This window comes from Salvia hispanica, chromosome 2 (assembly GCF_029641045.1).
Source record: "Salvia hispanica isolate PSC_SH4W2 chromosome 2, Shi_PSC_v1, whole genome shotgun sequence".
NCBI classification, from domain to species: domain Eukaryota; kingdom Viridiplantae; phylum Streptophyta; class Magnoliopsida; order Lamiales; family Lamiaceae; genus Salvia; species Salvia hispanica.
Genome location: NC_142693.1, coordinates 29,742,411 through 29,761,421, shown reverse-complemented (window position 1 = coordinate 29,761,421; position 19,011 = coordinate 29,742,411). Strand labels below are relative to the sequence as shown.

The 19,011-nt window shown below is 35.3% G+C and overlaps 2 protein-coding genes and 1 pseudogene across 2 annotated transcripts; 1 reads left to right on the top strand and 2 right to left on the bottom strand.

The window, feature by feature from the left end:
- Positions 1 to 351: 351 nt before the first annotated feature.
- On the top strand, positions 352 to 5,152 carry TOPP4 (type one serine/threonine protein phosphatase 4). Its single transcript, XM_048098463.2, has 4 exons — positions 352 to 683; positions 2,559 to 3,118; positions 3,182 to 3,396; positions 4,813 to 5,152. Exons 1-3 carry the CDS (start codon positions 506 to 508, stop codon positions 3,368 to 3,370), a joined length of 927 nt encoding a protein of 308 aa, XP_047954420.1. The 5' UTR covers positions 352 to 505; the 3' UTR covers positions 3,371 to 3,396; positions 4,813 to 5,152.
- Positions 5,153 to 5,293: 141 nt separating this feature from the next.
- LOC125200780 (GDSL esterase/lipase At2g40250-like) lies at positions 5,294 to 6,774 on the bottom strand. Its single transcript, XM_048098548.2, has 3 exons — positions 6,087 to 6,774; positions 5,733 to 6,012; positions 5,294 to 5,635 (listed from the first exon to the last, which is right to left on the bottom strand). The coding sequence occupies exons 1-3, from the start codon at positions 6,699 to 6,701 to the stop codon at positions 5,433 to 5,435; spliced, it is 1,098 nt and encodes a 365-aa protein (XP_047954505.1). The 5' UTR covers positions 6,702 to 6,774; the 3' UTR covers positions 5,294 to 5,432.
- Positions 6,775 to 8,100: 1,326 nt separating this feature from the next.
- Positions 8,101 to 8,857, bottom strand: LOC125191782 (GDSL esterase/lipase At1g20120 pseudogene; annotated as a pseudogene).
- Between the last annotated feature and the right edge of the window lie 10,154 nt (positions 8,858 to 19,011).

Sequence of the window (19,011 nt, the reverse complement as noted above, 5' to 3'; positions counted from 1 at the left end):
AATAAATGAATGCGACTATACTATATAATTGGTCCATATAATCCAAATAATTTTCATGACAAACTGAATTAGTAATTTTCTAATTAAATGTGCATCTTAATTAACGAGACCTTCTATTTTGTTCCTTCCTCACATATGTTGAAAAATCTCACAATCTCTCACTAAAACTCATGAATTCAAGTTAAAAGAATATTTGAAAAGTATTCTTGATTTCACAATCCCGCTAATTTTGATAATGTAATTTAACATCAATATTTTTCATTGATGAGATGAAATATTAATATTAAAATGAATAATTTTGGAAGTCAATGCACCAATCAATTCAAAAACATTACGTAATTACTTTTCTCTCAAACCCCCAAAATATCTGTTGCAGAGACCCACAGAGCAACAGGGCAAACGACTCTTCTCGCTCAAAATCCCAAAAATCGCACACACCCATGCGTATGTGTGTGTGAAGAAAACGCACTCGAGAGGAAGGGAAAGAGGGCGGCAGGGTGAGCTAATGGACCCTGTGGTTTTGGACAGGATAATTGACAAACTAATTGAGGTCCGATCCTCGAAGCCGGGCAAATTAGTGCAGCTCTCGGAGTCTGAGATTAAGCAGCTTTGTACCGCATCGCGTGAAATCTTCATTAATCAGCCCAATCTTCTCGAACTCGAAGCACCTATCAAGATTTGTGGTAATTTTTTTCGCTTTTTTTAGGATTAAGGTTTTGATTTGATGATTTTTGGGGATTTTGCTTGTTTTTGTGTGTGAAGTTTTCCGCTTTTGTTCTAAAAGCTTTAGGAAAACCTAAATTGTTTTATTGTTCTTTTCCTGGGTATTCAAGTCTATGATTGCTGTTAAGTTTCTCAAATATTATGCAATTTTAATTCAAAGCTTAATTTAGCATATTACTGTTAAGATAATCCCTATTATTCACATAATATTGTTGACCAGACTGGAAATTCTACAGGGAGGTTGTATTTTCTGTAGCTGTATGTAGTTGAAGTTCCTTGTATAATTTTAGTTGGATCGGTTGGTGATGTTTGGCCTTTGTCTATCATTTTGGTGAATTAAAGGCTAACAATGGCACCGTGCAATATTTAGCTTCGATCTAGTCTAATTGGGACTTTATCATACCTAGTGTAGTGACGAAGATAGTTTCCTTTTCTGTTAATTGTGTTTCACTGGTAAGTCATCATAACATGCATGTACTCCTGTTTGGAATCTTTTGTTTGTATTCTTTTATACATAAATGTAAAACTTACATTGATTCTACATGTTGTGTGGTTGTGTTAGGTTTGTTGTTGTTTTTTATACAGCTAGAGCTAAGATTGCAATGTTTTGTACTTCCTCGATTAATTTATGCTGCACCTTCATGGCTCAGAGCTTTAGAAATGTGACACAAACACCGATTCAGATGAAGTAAAATATGGGTTCTAAAGTTATTTCTAATATTAAGACAGTTGGTATTGTCCAGTTTTCATAGAAATGAAATGCTTTTTAGTGTCATGTTTGTAGTCTTCACTGAAATGCTTTAAGCAGGAATCAGGATCAAGTTTGTAGTCTTCAATGAAATGCTTTTGAGTGTCATGTTGGAAAGTGGAAACTAAATATCAACAAGGTCTTGTTAAATGACAAACTGCCCCACAAAGTGAATAAGGGAGCTTTAGTAATATCCTGCCTGTAGTCGCTAACCAAGATACCTCCATCTCTAGATAGGAAAATATAAGTGACACTGAGAAAAGTTATCATGAGCACAAAATAAGTTCTATCATGCTTTAGAGTTGAACAGTGATTAGTGAAGGAATTTTGCAATCAACTTGTCATAGATTATACAAACTTAATACTCCCTCCGTCCCATAGAAATTGGCTCTTTTAGGGTTGGCACGGGTTTTAATACGTAATTTGGTAAAGTAAGAGAGAAGGAGAAAAAATAGTTGAAATTGTGTAGTGGATGGTGGGTCCATAAATGAAAAAGTAGAAAAAGAAGGAGAAAAAGGTTATCATAAATGGATATGGCCAATTTCTATGGGACGGACGAAAAAGGAAATATGGCCAATTTCTATGGGACTGAGGGAGTAAAAATAAAGAAAGAACATCTAATATACTGAGGCCGTGTGCTGTAAATGGAACAGGAGGGAGCTTTTGAGATCCCACATTCCCATATTGAATGGTTATATGACTTTTCACCCTGGTTTCTGTCGGTTGTCTTGACAAGGGAAAGGGAAGTGCTTGATGACCCAAAACAGTGTCTCATTTGGAAACAAAGAAGAGGGGCTGGTGGTTTGGTTGTATGTGAAGTTTATGTCTTTGTAGTTAGATTACTTCTCCAATTTCGTACTGCGAAAGTCTGTTCATAAACTTAATACATTTACTAAATATTTTTGTTTCACTAGCTTTTTGTTTAATAATGTTTTGCTCAATTATAAGTGATTAGTTAATCAATTTCTCTTAGTAGCATCATGATGAACGATCGTTTATTTAATAATTGAAAACAATCAATCATGTCTCTAGCAGTGCTGTGTGATGAATGTTAAACTAACCAGTAGTAATTCCGTTCTTATTTCAGGTGACATCCATGGGCAATATAGCGATCTTTTAAGGCTTTTCGAGTACGGGGGGTTCCCTCCAAAATCCAATTACCTATTTTTGGGTGACTATGTAGATCGTGGGAAACAGAGTTTAGAGACGATATGCTTATTGCTTGCATACAAAATCAAGTACCCCGAGAATTTTTTCCTTCTTAGAGGAAACCATGAATGTGCTTCTATAAATAGGATATATGGATTTTACGATGAATGCAAGCGCCGCTTCAATGTGAAATTGTGGAAAGCCTTCACTGACTGCTTTAATTGGCTTCCTGTTGCTGCACTAGTCGATGACAAGATACTATGCATGCATGGGGGCCTTTCTCCAGAACTGAATAACCTGGATCAGATTAGGAGTTTGCCCCGCCCGACTGCTATACCGGACACTGGTTTGCTCTGTGATTTGTTATGGTCAGACCCTGGTAAAGATGTTAAAGGATGGGGAATGAATGATAGGGGAGTTTCATTTACATTTGGCGCTGATACAGTCTCAGAGTTCCTGGCAAAACATGATTTGGACCTTGTCTGTCGTGCTCATCAGGTAAATCAATCTTTGCTCTGTTCCTGGGTTAAGACTGTGTTCCTAACCTCTATCTTATTTCAGGTTGTGGAGGATGGTTATGAGTTTTTTGCAGATAGGCAACTTGTAACCGTTTTCTCAGCTCCAAACTACTGTGGTGAATTTGATAATGCTGGTGCAATGATGAGCGTTGATGAAAACTTAATGTGCTCTTTTCAAATTCTGAAGCCAGCCGAGAGGAAAAACAAGTTCATGATGTCCACTAAAATGTGATGCTTCATCACATCCTAATTTTCAAGGTCAGCTCAAATTGTTGCTTATGTTTTTCAGTCAATTTTCTTGAATTGGGACTGCTTGCATGCAGTTTATTGATATCCTTAAAGCTATTTCATAATCAATACTAGATATGAAAACCACGTAAAAAGCAAAAGGCAAGCCTAAAGGAATGAAGTCAGTTCTGATAAGTAAAGTAATCAAAGTTCTCCTGTGTTCTTGCTTAGCAGTAGACTTTCCATAACAAGACATTACATTTTATCCCTTCATTTGTCTACTTTCAACTACTGTGTGGTGAACTTCCCTCCTAACATAACATGATATCCTGTGGTCTGACATCAGTGCATGTTCCATTCATCCTCGGCATGAAACACCTATCATCTTAGACAAGATATCCTGCTGTTTAATATCAGTGCTTAGTGCTTATTGCCCATGTCATTATCATAGCTAAGAAATGCTATCATATACATATCATTAGAATGCTTGCGCAGATGAGAAAACCCAAAATCAGTGCTTGATTTGGAATCAGATCTCAAAACATCTAAACAAGCATGAGCTATGGCTTGCGGCATCAGCCTATGGCAATATCCTGATAGATATGTAATTTCATATTATGGTTTATATAAGTGCATAAATTTTTTACTGTGGTGCTTAATGTCGACCTAATGCTCTAGTTAAAACTTAAAAGAATGAACATATAGGCTCACAGCTAACCTACCAATTGCTTTGGTGGATTGATTGATTTTGAACTTGTTTGACCATCTTATTATTGGAATACCCAGTCCTATCATTTATCAAAGTAATCCTCTCACTGAAGGTAAACACTCCCTAGATACTAGATGGTTAAAATGTTATAGACTATCACTGTGAACTAAGATGTATTGGAATTTCAGAAAATCCCAAGGCCCTTAATAATCTCTGTCGTTGAGCTAATTGTACTTGATTCTATCATTGGTATAGGACTAACCTTTTTTTCCACCCTAGAGAAAACTTGATAAAAAATTGGAGACCACTAAAATGTGGGAAAATATACCCATTTATTTGTATCCCGCACTTTATTATGGTAAATTTGCAACAAAAGAGAATGCACCCTCAAGCTAACTGTTTGATACTTTTATCTGTATGGATGCCCATTTTGAGAGAGGTTCCTATATAAACTTCAAACTTTTTGAGTAATTTATTTGGTTCCTAGTACTTGTTAAATCTCTAATGTATGAGACTACGCAGCACTGTTGAGCCCACTAAACATATCAATAAAGTCCCTTTGCATCCTATTTCGGTAATTCAAGCAGCTAGCTAAGTTTTGTACACTGCCAAACTGTAGAATTATTTAATTGGAGTTCATTTAGGCTTGTCATTACTTCAAATGTAAAAATAAATGATTGATTCCTAATCCCACGATCTACTAACTATGCACTGCATTCTGTATCTTATTGCTGCAGGTACTAGTCTTCAGTTAGTAGAAGTCGCAGCTGCACCCGGCTTGATCTCCCCCAAGAGCGTTGAATAAGAACCGTGCTTAAGCTTTTTTTGTTTTTTTTCCTATCTCAAACTATAGTACACTTGAGAAGGAGTTTTTATTAGCGCATCTTCAGGGGTGGATTAGCGGTAGATAAAGTTTGTTTCAAACTCATGTTAGCAAACCATGGGCGCCATAATGGGCCAATTTATTTGGAAAATCTTGGCATATTTGTCTAGATTTGAGCTTTGCTTGCAGTGCCTCCATGAATTGATTGAACTATGTTTTTACTAGTTTAATGGTAGAGATGATTATGTGTACTATCCCCCCTTGTTTGTGGATAAATTTGATTGATATTAGTAGCTTGTTTTCTTTGTTTGGAGTTTGGGGTGGGGAATTTGGATATTGGTATGAAAACTAGACTACTAAACCTTAATTAAAATTGGAAACAGTGACAAATCTCAAAGACGAATATATGAGGATGTTATACCAATTATGACATTGGGAAGATGAAATCATTCCCGAAGATAAACAGTATAAAACAAATAGACAAACTAAGAATGATTATTATTATCTCGTAGCTAGCCATCAATTTTTTAATCCTCAAACAGAACTAGGGAATAAACGACGAAGTGGTCTGGCTCTGAAATTGTTTGTAAGAGCTTTGTAAGCAGCTTCTGATGGATTAATTGAATCCCAAAACACATACTCCGAATGAACATTACATGCGACTGAGGCTACATTGCAAAGTGGCCCCAACTCCACCGAACCACTTCCACAACATCCCTCTTTTGTAGACTTGAACCCTAAATCACAAAATTATAAACACATACATAAAATATAATTAGATAATAGTATTATGTTATGCTAAGTAGTACTAGTAGGTAATTATATATAGCTCACCAAATTGATTAGGCTTATCAATCATCTCCATCATAGGGTTGAAGATATCCATATAAACAGCCTTGAGCGTCGGCATTGCTACCATCATCCTCCTCACTCGAACTTGTAGCTTCGCGTTGTATTCCTTTGCGTCCTTGTTGTGCTTCACTTTGCACTCCCGCCTTAAAAAGTCACCGGTCAAATTTGCATTATTCTTAAAGAAGGTGGTGTCCACCGGTAGACACCCTAGCGGCGGAAGTCCAATGATAGCTACATATTTGGCACCGGCCTTGTACAATTTCTGCATAAACCCTAATTAGTTTTTTAATTTACGAAAAGTGAATGGATGACAGACGAAGAATATGACAGTCGTACTTTTACTAAAGTGTCTAGGTTTTTGAGCAACATGTCATGGTAGGCAGGTAGGGAATACTTAGCCCTAGTGGTTGGCAACAAATAGTAATTATCAAGCATGTCACTTGACCCTGCTGATATTATAAACAATGCATTCCCTATTGTTGCCGTTGCCCTTTGAATCCCAAATCTCTCTTCCATTTTCACAAACGCCTTTTCGAAGTTTTTGAACTGTTTGTCCAAGTTGAGGACGCCGACCTCCGCGGCCGTCAGGTCGTGGTAGCCCGAGCACGCGGACGCAAAGCTGACGCCGGTGAGGAGGCCGTAGACGTCGACGGTTGAGTCGGCGTAGGCCGGCAATACGTCCTTGATGCGGAAAGCGGAGACGAGCATGTCCCCGGGGAGCTTCCCGTTGGTGAACCTTCCCGTGGGGCTTCGGCCCGGGAAGTCGAGTCCATAGGGTTTGTGATTGGCGCGGCAGACGGTGGGGAGGTTGTTGTTGTTGCCCGGGTCGAGAAGGGCGTCGCCGAATGCGTATATGGCGCTTGGCCGAGCGGCGGCGGCGGCGGCCGGAATGACTTTGATGGAGATGAAGAGGAGGAGGAAGAGTATAGGGAGATGGCTATTTTTTTCCATTTTGTTTTGGCAGGTACTATTAATTAACTGATTAACTAATTAGCTCACACTTAATGTTAAACATAAACAAACTATGAAATGCCCCAAATTTATACACAGCAAACAAGAAGGAAGGAGGGAGGATTTGGATGCTATTTTAAAGTGTCAAAGGAGGATGACCAATTCAATGTTTGAGTATAGCCTAAATCAGATCCAAAAATGAAGAGAGTTATTACATTACACACGATTAGTAATGCAATAAAAGTGGATCCATTGCTTTTTTCTAGGCCACAAATCAAAGTTCTCTTTTAATTGATCGTCTAGATAGTATGAATTGATTAATGAAAGTAATAGTTTTGTAATATAGATATTAATATTGATCGATAGATATGCACAGTAATAATTAATGTAAAGAACAATAAATTTGAATTGCAAAACATCAACACAATAATAAAGTAGGAATACATCTTTAATGTGCTGATTATAAGCATTTTTTATAATAATTCATCCAGTATTATTATCTCATATTTCATAGATAATTATGGAGTATTAATGAATTATTGTTATTGAAATTACCACTACTTTGATGTTAATTTCATGATCGTAAATAAGTGAATCAATAGATTGAATTATTAGAATTAAAACTCTTTATAATTGATAAATAAATAGAAATTCAACCTAAGGTTGAGTACAATGATCCAAAAACTGACTAAAAATGAAATTCTTGCAATGCATGGAATAGACTAACTAAAACTAGAAAGCTAACTAGCCTGAATTAATTCTTAACTCCAGGAAAAAGTTGACTAAGCGCTCTGTCTTTGAAACTCTTTGCAACAACTTTGTAAGCAGCTTCTGTGGGATTAGATGAATCCCAAAATACATACTCTGAATGATCATGACACATGAGGGAGGCAATATTGCAAAGAGGCCCCACCTCGAATGCACCAGTTCCACAACATGAGGTTAGTGTAGTCTTGAACCCTAAATCACAAAATTATATACATATACAAGAATATTAGGAAATATGTTACTGAAATTAGTAATTAATTAGTTAAATAGGTAGCTCACCATATTGGTATGGCTTGTTGATCATGTTCATCATAGGGTTGTAGTAGTCCACATAGACAATCTTAAGATCAGGCATTGCTTCCATCATCTTCTTAATTCGGGTTGCGAGATTAGTGTTGTATTGTTGGGCGTCAGAGTTGTGGTCATCTCTGCACTCGCGCCTTAGAGGGTCGCCACTCTCGTTCTTGATTGGTGGGATGTTGGTGAAGGCATCTACCGGCATACACCCAATCGGCGGAACACCAACCAGTGCTATCTTCCTAGCACCGGCATTTCTCAATTACTGCACCGTCACATCAAAATTGAATTAGTCATTAGTGTCACTAATACAGTAATATTCCATCTGTCTCATTCAAGATGACTGACAAAAGATTTAAAGTAGAGTTATATACTCCATTAATATAATTAATATACAGTACTATTTAAAAGAGAATGGATGACAGATGAAGAATATGATACGTACTATAACAAAATTTTCCATGTTTAGGAGCAACATTTGAATGTAGGCAGGGTAAGAGTACTTGGCCCTAGTGAGTGGCTGCATATAGAAATCATTGATTATATCAGTTGAGCCTGCTGCAACCAAGAAGAGTGCTTTCTCCACTGTTTGTGTTGCCTTTTGAAGGCCGTATGCCTTCTGCATTTTGTCAAACGCCATTTCGAAATGCCAGAACTGTCTATCCAAGTTGTGGACGCCCAGCTGCAGCGCGGTCATTTGGCTGTAGCCCGAGCACGACGACGCGAAGCTGACGCCGGTGATTAGGTCCTTGTCGGTGACCGAGGCGTCCGAGTAGGCCGGCAACATGTCCTTGAGGCCGTAAGCGGCGACGAGGAAGTCTCCGGGGATCTTGCCGTTGCTGAACCTTCCGGTGTGGCTTCGGCCAGGGAAGTCGGACCCGTAGGGATCGTGATCGGCGCGGCAGAGGGTGAGGATGTGGTTGTTGTTGCCGGCGTCGAGAATGGAGTCGCCGAAGGCGTAGATGGCGCTTGGCCCGTTTGTGGCGGCGGAGGGAGTGGTGGTGATGGACAGGAAGAGGAGGAAGGCTAGAGGGACGAGAGGGCTATTGCGCTTCATTTTTTGATTGAATTCGAACTGCTTTGTTTTGATAGGAATTGATTAACTCGATGAGCTCTGATGAAAAATGCTATGAGAGGCCACATATTTATACACAAACTTGAGAGGCAGAATTTGTTGCAAGAAATTTTCAAAGAAGAATGCCGATTCAAGGTTAGTAGTAAAATGAGAGAGCTAATCATAGGTAGAGAATTTTAGTGTTTATATCCTATATCTTAAAATGGGAGAGCTAATCATAGGTAGAGAATTTTAGTGTTTGAATCCTATATCTCAGGATCATTTTGTAGTGGTATGAAACAAAATTAAACATTAAGACATAAAAAAATAGCAACAAGTAGTATGCATGAGTACGGGGAGTGATCAATTGCTAACTCATCATTTAATTGCTAACTACAACTAATTTAAGGCCACATGATTTTAAAAAACGTGTGGTCTACAATTTGCCACGTGTAATTTTAATTTTTATTAATTAAATCGAAAAAGATAAAAAAAAATGCCAAATTAGGGTTTTGGATGAAAATGTCAATATAGTGTTTCGAAAATATCAACACAATGCTTTGAGAATGTCAACACAAATTTAGGATTGACATTGTATATGCTTTATATTGACATATTATCTTAGCTGCATTGACATTAACCTGTGTATGAAAAATACGAAAATTCTAGATTTTTTTTTTCAAATTTTGACGTCGGAACATATGCATGTAGCATATCGTTGGAATCCTTATAAAATTATCTTTAATTTGATATATGTTATATGAATTTAAAGTTTTGGAATTTCTTTTAAAAGTTAGTTATAACTAACTTGACATTAATACCCCTATTGATTTTTATTGGAATTAATCCTATAAACTTATTGACGTTTTTTGTTGATCGTATTGACATTTTGTGGTAGATGATCTAGGCCTTTAATTTGAATATCTAATGGCTATTATTGAGTTGTAGTTAGCAATTAAGCATTGAGTTAGCACTATAACTATTTAATTACTTAGTAATCCAAAGTGTGGTGTGTCCTAAATAATTTATTGAATTCCTTTTTTGAATTTCTCGTTCCACTTCGTTCCTAAAAACTTAGTAATCCAAATTATGATATACATCTAGATAAGTGTGGTGTGTCCTAAATAATTTATTGAATTCCTTTATTGAATTCCTCATTCCATTTCGTTTGTGAAAACTTAGTAATCCAAATTATGATATACATCTAGATAATTGCATTCACTATTTACGTCTTCATATCCGGAGCATAAGATACATGTGTAGGAGTAATTTAGTATGAAGGAAATATTTGAGAGGAGAATGAGTAAAATATATGGAAAATGATTTAGGACAGGTTGGTGATGTGGAAAATGATACAACTATGTCATATTTATTGGCATTCATTCCATATTCTAGAATTCTCTACTAGATTCTTTAATATTTTATATCTAGTTTTCTCCATAAAAATCTAGATATTTTACTACGAATTCTACTAAAAATATCTATATATTTCTACTAAAATATCTAGATATTCTCCTACTTAATTCTAGATAATTCTATAATATCTACATATTTGCATCATATCTAGATAATCTATACATCTATACAATATATAAAAGGGGAGTTTTGGAGAAATTTACAAGATTGGCATTTAATTTTAAAAATTATATTAAATTGAAAATCTATAATTAAAAGAGCATATAAAAGGGGAGTTTTGGAGAAATTTACAAGATTGCCATTTAATTTAAAATTTTTTATTAAATTGAAAATATATAATTAAAAGAGCATTTAAACATTTGATTACAAGCCTACATGGAGTGAGTGGGAGGTTGGAGTGAGTAGAGAGGTTTTACAAGGTTGTGCAATATTGGCTCATTTATACCCAAAAAAATGTTGTTTGTCTTATTATTATGTTATGGAGGAGATGAAGTTTAAAGGTTTTTGAAAAATAATTTACAATGGAAGAAGTTTCATTTTGAGCAGAAAATTGATATGGATTTGTGATTTTTTGGGAGATCTGTTTGACTTTGTTTAGGATTTTGTGATGTTTCTTGGTTTTATGGGTTGCTAATTGATTTTTGCTTCTTTCTAGAGTTTATGTCGCGTAAAATACGTACAAGGTATATGGAGAGAACAAATTTGAAGAAAGCAGGAGGAAGGACTTGAGTTTAGAAGATAAGGATTAGATCAGCAGGAGAGCTAGATAAAAATGACCTATTTTAGCTAGGTAGAAAGAGTTTTGCTTCTCGATCTGTTTTTCTTTTTCTCTTTCAAATCTCGACCAATTATATACTCATAACTCTTTCAGCATGAACTTTCCATACACACACTGTGGTCCGAATGCAATGCTTGAAAGACGTTGAAACAAAATCTTGTACCATTGATTCTCCTCGCTTTTCATTCTTTTCAACTTTCATGCATTGACAATATATTTTGAGTTTCATGCTCTTATATATATATATATATATATATATATATATATATAGGAAAATGATCAATACAAAAATCGACCCCAATACAAAATCCAGACCAAATCCTGACCATGAGATTTGACAATCTAAGGGTCAATAATTAAAGAAAAACACGGAGGGTCATTATAAAACAGTTTTAGGTCATATTATAAACTTTGGGGTTGAGGTCATGTTAAGATCCTTTTATGTCATCCTTATTATAATGATGTAAAAATAAGCTTACGATGACCTAAAAATGACCTCCATATGCTTGGTTATGTATTTTTGAATTAAAAATGGGTTTGCATGGATCAAAACCCTATATATATATATAGAGGAAAATGATCAATACAAAAATGCATCTCAATACAAAATCCAGACCAAATCCTGACCATGAGATTTTTCAATCTAATGGTCAATAATTAAAGAAAAATACAGTGGGTCATTATAAAGCAGTTTTAGGTCATTTTATAAAATTTGGGTTTGAGGTCATGTTAAGATCATTTTATGTCATGCTTATTATAATGACATAAAAATAAGCTTACGATGACCTAAAAATGACATATGTATGCTTGGTTCTGTATTTTTGTATTAAGAATGAGTTTTACATATATCAAAACTCTATAGATATATATAGATAGGGATGGGAATGAGAAGAACTTGAGAGAGAATAATTAGACTGAAAGTATGAAGGTTTGCTTAAAAGGTATGTAATTAAACTATTTAGCGACATAAAATGTGTGTTGCAGAAAATAAAACACGAAGAATCCATCGTGAAAGATGCAAAGTTTTAATATTATTTCTTAATTTTTTTTGTGATAGTTTCACTATTAAACTATATATATATTCTTAATTATATGTGGTTGATGTACGTTATGAAGTTTCTGTATTTACTAGATTTTTGTCAATATTTATGTGCTAATTTTAATGAGCATATTAGAGGAGCATCCGAGCATGGGTTGAGAAGAAACAAAAAGCACAAACAATCCATCATAAAAAGATGCAAAGTTTTTTTTGACTTGTTTCACTATTAAAGTTTGGATTTAGGGTATCAAATAGATTTTTGTCAATATCAATAAATACTATATTACAAGAGTGCGAGTCGAGAAGAAACACGAACACAAAGAATCCATCATGAAAGATGCAAAGTTTTTTTTTTTTTTTTTTTTTTTTTTTTTTTTGAATTTTTTGGTGACATTGTTTCACTATTAAACTTAGGATTTACGATATCAAATAGATTTTCGATAATATTTATGGGCTAATTATAATGAATACTATATTAGTATATTACAGAGCACGGGTCGAGGAGATACGAGAACACGAGAATCTATCATGAAAGATACAAAGTTTTATTTTTATTTTTTAATTTTTGGTAATATTGTGTCATCAATATTTATGTACTCCTAATTATAAGAATGTATTTTTATACTACTTTTAATGCATAATAATGTATTATTATACATATTTTTAAAGGAAATACAATATGTCATAGCACGAGGGTGATACTAGTTCTATTATAAAAATCAAGTTTATTTATTTTAATTCCAAAGATGTTTCACTGGCCACGACGTCAAAACTTGATGTGTAATTTGGAACTCGTGTTTCGTTATATACTTATATTAAGAACTGATCAAGCTTAAATTTGTAGTGTTATAATATTACAACTATCTTGTAAGAATATAGTTCATATGTAGTACTATTATGGAGTTGAACCTCATGGAGGTAACTTTTATCTTATTCTATAAGAAAATTTAATGTTTTTGGAAACGATTAGGTTAAAAATCACATAAAACTAGGTAACTAAAATACAATTAAACAATCAAGAAAATTAGAGCATAAATTGTACTTCCTCATTCCCATTGAACATGACTCATTTTCCTTTTTAATTTGTCCCAATTAAGATGACCCATTACTAAAAATGTAACGCCCCGCTTTTTCGAACCCTAATTTTGTGACGTGAAAATTTTTTGCATTAAATACTTTTAATGCTATGATATGTGGAATTAATTGATGAGTGATTTAATTGCAATATTCTATGTGACCTAATTGCGATTTTGAGTTGAGATAAACTTGTTGAATATGTGACGTGACTATTGAATAGTCAACATGGTGGAAAATATGACGTGGCCGTGGAATGGTCAAAGTCGTTGGAAAATGTGGAATGGAGGTGGAAATTCGAATATGTGAATATTTTGATGTGGGAAGAAATAATATTTTTGGTGAATTGTTTTTCTAAGGGATGAGTGAGAATTAAATAGGAGCATTTTTTAAGTATGTGGAATTTTCGACCCTCCTATTTATTGGAAAGAAATCCTATTTTTCTTGGATTTAATTATTGCTTGGGATAGTTATCCGAATTAAATCCAAAGTCCGGATATTCCTATATATTCCATGAAATTTTCGAAATCCCTACTAGTTCATGGAGATTTTCGAAATCTCCTATTTTATGGGAGAAGGGATTATTTTATTCTATTATTGGATCCCTTATTTATTCTCTTCCATAAATAAATTCAAATATCCTAGTATATCTAGCCATATCCAAGAAGATCTTGCCATATCTTATTTAAACAATATTTGAAATTGATTTCCTTGTGGAGAATCAATAGGTCACGCCACTTTCTACTTTTTGAGAGAAATATTATTATTTTTATCTTGCTCCGTGATATTTTATTCTACTCCGTGAAATATCCAAATTAAATCATATGCTAAATAAATAGCATAGAAATTCAAAATCCCCTTATTTCTCCTAGAAAATCACGCCAATTACAACTACCATATCTCCTCCAATCTTTTAATTATTTAATTGTGGGATTAAATCTTGCATTCTATAAATAAGAGTGAGAGACTTAACCCTAGCACACCAAAATCACGCCTCCCACTCTTGGAAAAACCGTCTCCCACTTCTCCATTCTCTCTCAAATTTTTCTCCTACTTTCTCCATTAATTCTTCATCTTTTGGAGAAGAATTGAAGCTGAAATTCAAGAATTCATTGAAGAATCAAGATTCTACTTGTTTCTACCGTTTGTTTCTGCAAGAAAAGGTACTTCTATTATTAATCTTTTCTTCCTCTACCGATTAATCGGTGTTCTTGAGTCCACATGCATGTAGAACGAGTGAAGGGGGAAATTAATCGGTGAATTTGGATGCATGTGTGTGTGTGACCGTGTGTGTGTGGGTGTGCACGCCTCGGTAGGCGTGTATGTGTGTTTGTGTGTGTGCGTGTGTTGTGTGTGGGAAACACTCATGCGTGACACGATTTGATGATAAATCTGGAGTTGTTGTGTGATAAAAACGATATGATAATCGTACTTTGATTCTGATTGTTGATTTTGGAAATAATCGAAGGGAAATGGGAAACGAGAGATCATGCATTATTTTAATCCATGATTTGAGACTTATTTGAAAAATATGAACTAAAGGTGATAGTTCGCGTTCCCGGTGGGATATCAAGAGGAAGTGCATTTTTGTTGAACTCGAAAGAAATCGAGGTGGGCTTTATTCTAAACTCTCTTCTATGTGCAAATTTATGATGTTGGAGAAATAAGGGTGGATTGAACTGTTATGCCATGCCTATAAATTATTTTGGATATTGTGATTGCCTGATGCCTAGATTATGAGTACGCTCCATTAGGCTACAGTGGCTATAAAAACGAATTCGGGTCTGAGTAGGGCCGCAAACCCTATCAGGCTAGTGTACACGGGAGATCGGGAGCCGTCCTTGCTAGTCGGCCGATCTCGTGGGCGAATAGTGTGGCCACACTTTCGTCGCACTATGAAATGATGATTGATGAGAAAATGGGAGGTATTATTTGACTGGCCAGTCCATGATATATTTTTTTTTGTGACTCGATGCTTATCTTTCAATAAATGCAAAAACTCGAGTTCACTATGGTAAGGGTGGCATAACTATAAAATGTTTTGACATGAGTCCACTGAGTATGTTTAAAATACTCAGCCCTGCATGTGTTTTCCCTATGTGCAGGTTGAGCGGCGATGGGCGGTCGGTGGTGTTGAGAAGATTGAATCGAATAAAATGGATGTTTGGAACTATAAGTGTAGTCGTGTCTTCATACATGGCTCCGCTTTTCTCTTGATATGCTTCCGCTGAATATTTGAAACTATCATTTTTGGTTGTGGTGAACTTAATTCTTTGTTTTGGAATGAGGGGAATTATTGCGTTTTGTTGGAATTATGCTAAACCTTTGACTTTTGAGCCTATTCTATTAAGTCTTGATTCTCGTGAGTTAGCCGTTGACTTTTGCCTTGATACTTCATTAAATGCTAGGGTAAATCTCTTTAATTGAAACCCTAGTCTACATTTTTGTCGCTTTAAGTTCGCCTAAGTAGCAGTCGCCGCATTTATTATACCCTAGAAATGTCGGGCTGTTACAGTTGGTATCAGAGCCTCAGTTCTTTCCGCTCTGGACCCAAGAGTCTTGTTGAAATAAAATCTGAAATTTGGGGAAAATGATTAAATAATAATCGTCGAAGACTCAACACCACGACTCATCACCGCTCAACCACGATGAACGAGGTAACAAGTATCTCTTGAATATTGATTTGAATTATGAAATATTGGAAGTTGAAGCGAATGTGAGTTATTGTGATATTTGGAAATTTGTGATGGAGTATAAAACGATGATTATGCATGCAATTGAAATTTGCGGATTATGATTATGCAAAATAAAAGATGAATGCTGTTATGCAAGTGATTTGCGATTAAGATCGCTATGAATCGAATAAATGAGATTCTATATGATTTGTGATTTTCGTGATGAACGACATCTATGAGTATTGATTTGAATTGTGAGATGTTGGAAATTGCGATGGGAATATTACTCTGGTGAAAATGAAAATATTTCAATGGTAATAGAAGTTAATATGACGTCTTTGAAAAAAAATATATATATATATATTGCTGGGGAGTGTGAAATGATGTATATGCATGGATATGAAATTGCTAAGTGCGATTATGCCAAGAATGATGAATGATGTTGTGCAAGTGAACTTGTATTTTACTCGATAAAGAAAATCGGCGAATACGTGTTAGACTTCTATGTGCTTGGATGAATGAAATCCTATATGACTGTGATTTCTTGATTGTATGTGAAACAATACCTATGGTAAATGTGAAGTAAATACTATGGCTTTTGGAAAATGTTGTGAAGATATAAAATGGGAGACATTATGAGAATATACAAAATGTTTTTAACAATGGGGCATGAATGCGTTGAATGTGATGGATATTGAAGTATGATTGTGAACTTGTATTGGTTGATGTTGAGATTTGTTATCACTTCTGCGAAACTAAAGAATTAACTTGAAGGAAATACATGTTGCTTCCATGAACGACAAAACTTTGTGCCTATGTGGTTGAAATTTCATGACTATGAAACTGTGAAAGGCAAAGCATGATACGCGTGTGGTTGCGAGCTGTGATTGTGATGTACATGCGCATGAACTGCATGATTTATGAAATGCGATTCCATGAATGATTGATGGATTGAGTGTTGCTATTCACATATATCGATTTACGATATTTGTTATGAAATACCAAATGGGTTATATGACAAACATGTTTGATTGTGCAATATATGAATGAAGTTTCATGTGGTGATAACCAGTGGCGGAACCAGGAATTGTAAGAAGCCGGTGCTGAAATTTAACGAAAAGTATGTCAGCGCGGCACCGGTAGCCTAGTTATTTTCGAGAGCGAATAGCCTTTTCTAATAGTGTCACAATATCAGTATTGAATTAATGAATTAGAAATAAATTACTCCCTTCATTAGCCAAAATCTAACATGTTTCGTCATTTTGGATTGTCCGTTATTTCTAGACACATGTACATTTTTTTTACTTTTAATAAGCATGTCTCATATTTCACTAATTCATAATATTCACATTCTACTACAGATAATATTAATATATAAAAATGAAACTCAACATCCACTGACTTTTTCGTTCATTAACCTTTATAAATATAAAGTTAAATAACAATGTAAAACTATGGCAAGTAAAAATACATCTTTAAATGATGGATAAAGAGAGTAATTTTTTTTTATTAATAGAAATTAGAGATTATGATTATAAACATTTTGAAAATAAAATAATTAAATGAATTATATATATATAGAAAATAATACAATATTTTATCACATAAAATGCACAAATTTAATACAGTTTTATCAAAAGTTTTTAAGAATAAACTAAATTTTAAAAGTAAAAATTCCCCTAGTCTATCGGGATATGAGATTTACTCCAAAACTTAAAAAAAAACTGACAAATAGTAGAAAACTACTTTTCTCTCTCCAATGCGCACCCCTCTTCCCTCTCTCCCATTTTCTTCCTCCCTATTCTCTCTCCTCTGCGCCTCATTTCCGCCTCCCCTTTCTTTCTGTGCTGCGTCTCCTCTCTTCCCTATCCGCTCCCACCTCTTCAACTCTCCTAAGTTTAAATGGGCTGCCGGCACCAGGCAAGCCCCCGCTGGAGCGGGGGTTTGGCCCTATGCTGGTTCCGCCGGTGGTGATAACCTATGACCAATGAAGTACAAGGCATCGTATAGAATCACTTCGAGAGTGAAATGTGTGAACTTTGTTGCGAACGTAGAAGCCCAATGAAGCTTGAATAGCATTTAAGTAATGATCGAATATACGTTGAAGTGTGAGACTTCAAGCTATGCTTGAAATTATAGAGTGCCTAAGAAGTAGGCCATTCTTAGGCCAGACTGAACGTGCTAGAACTCAGTTGCAAGATAACAACTGCAATATCACTTTCCTGAGTGACAAAACCAACGAAAATATATATATGTTGAACTTGGTGTATCCTTACAATGGTGAGATCATACCTAAGAGCTAATAAAACTATGCAGTCTTGCATACCCTGCCAAAGTGGCGACGCGACACAAATACGACGACGTTTATGACACATTAAGATCGCGTGTATAATGGCAATCGAAAATGACCATGTGGCATGGCAAGAAGAAGACTTTGAAGATGCGGCCATCAAAAATAGTTATTAATTTCGATGATACGCTGAATCTCAATTTGGAATCCACGGTTCCATAGAACGATGTTACCACGTTCATGCTCGCGAAAAATGTGCGAGAGAGTGCGACCTTCGTAGCTTGAATGACCGATTTTTAAATCAACAGTACTTACTTGGATCCTAAGTTCTTTTCGGGACATTTTGAATAACCGTGAGCCATTGTCTATTTAAACGCCTTGATTGATTCACAATTTGCAAGTGATATCCATTATTTCTTTTCCTATAACGAGTCATGACTCACTTGGCTTGAAAATTTGGTGTTCGCCCTTGTAACTTTGGACATCGGGATTGAGTGGTCTTCTTTAATTCGTCATTCATAAGGACGATATTTGAATTTACGAGCCTCCGTCATTGAACTTTGATCCTAAAGTTGTTTGCAGTTATGACCTTTAGTATGATCACATCTCCAGACCTGATTTATTCAAATGATGGAATATTCTACTTGAAATCTTGTTCACCTCTTCATTTCGCCAGTTCGCTCTTGCAGAAGTGAAATTCTTTGTAGCTCAATGATTTTTCTTTCGCCAACACCAAGTTGAGGCTATGATGTTCTCTTCTTCGTTAACGGGGTTGATCGTGTTAATTTTCTGAAAAGTTCCAATCACTTTGGGTTGCCCTCAACAAACCCGTGAATCCATTGATGTGATTACATTTTTCAATAACATGATGTCATTGAACCATTGATAGTGCTACTTCATGACATTTGTCTATGTTTCT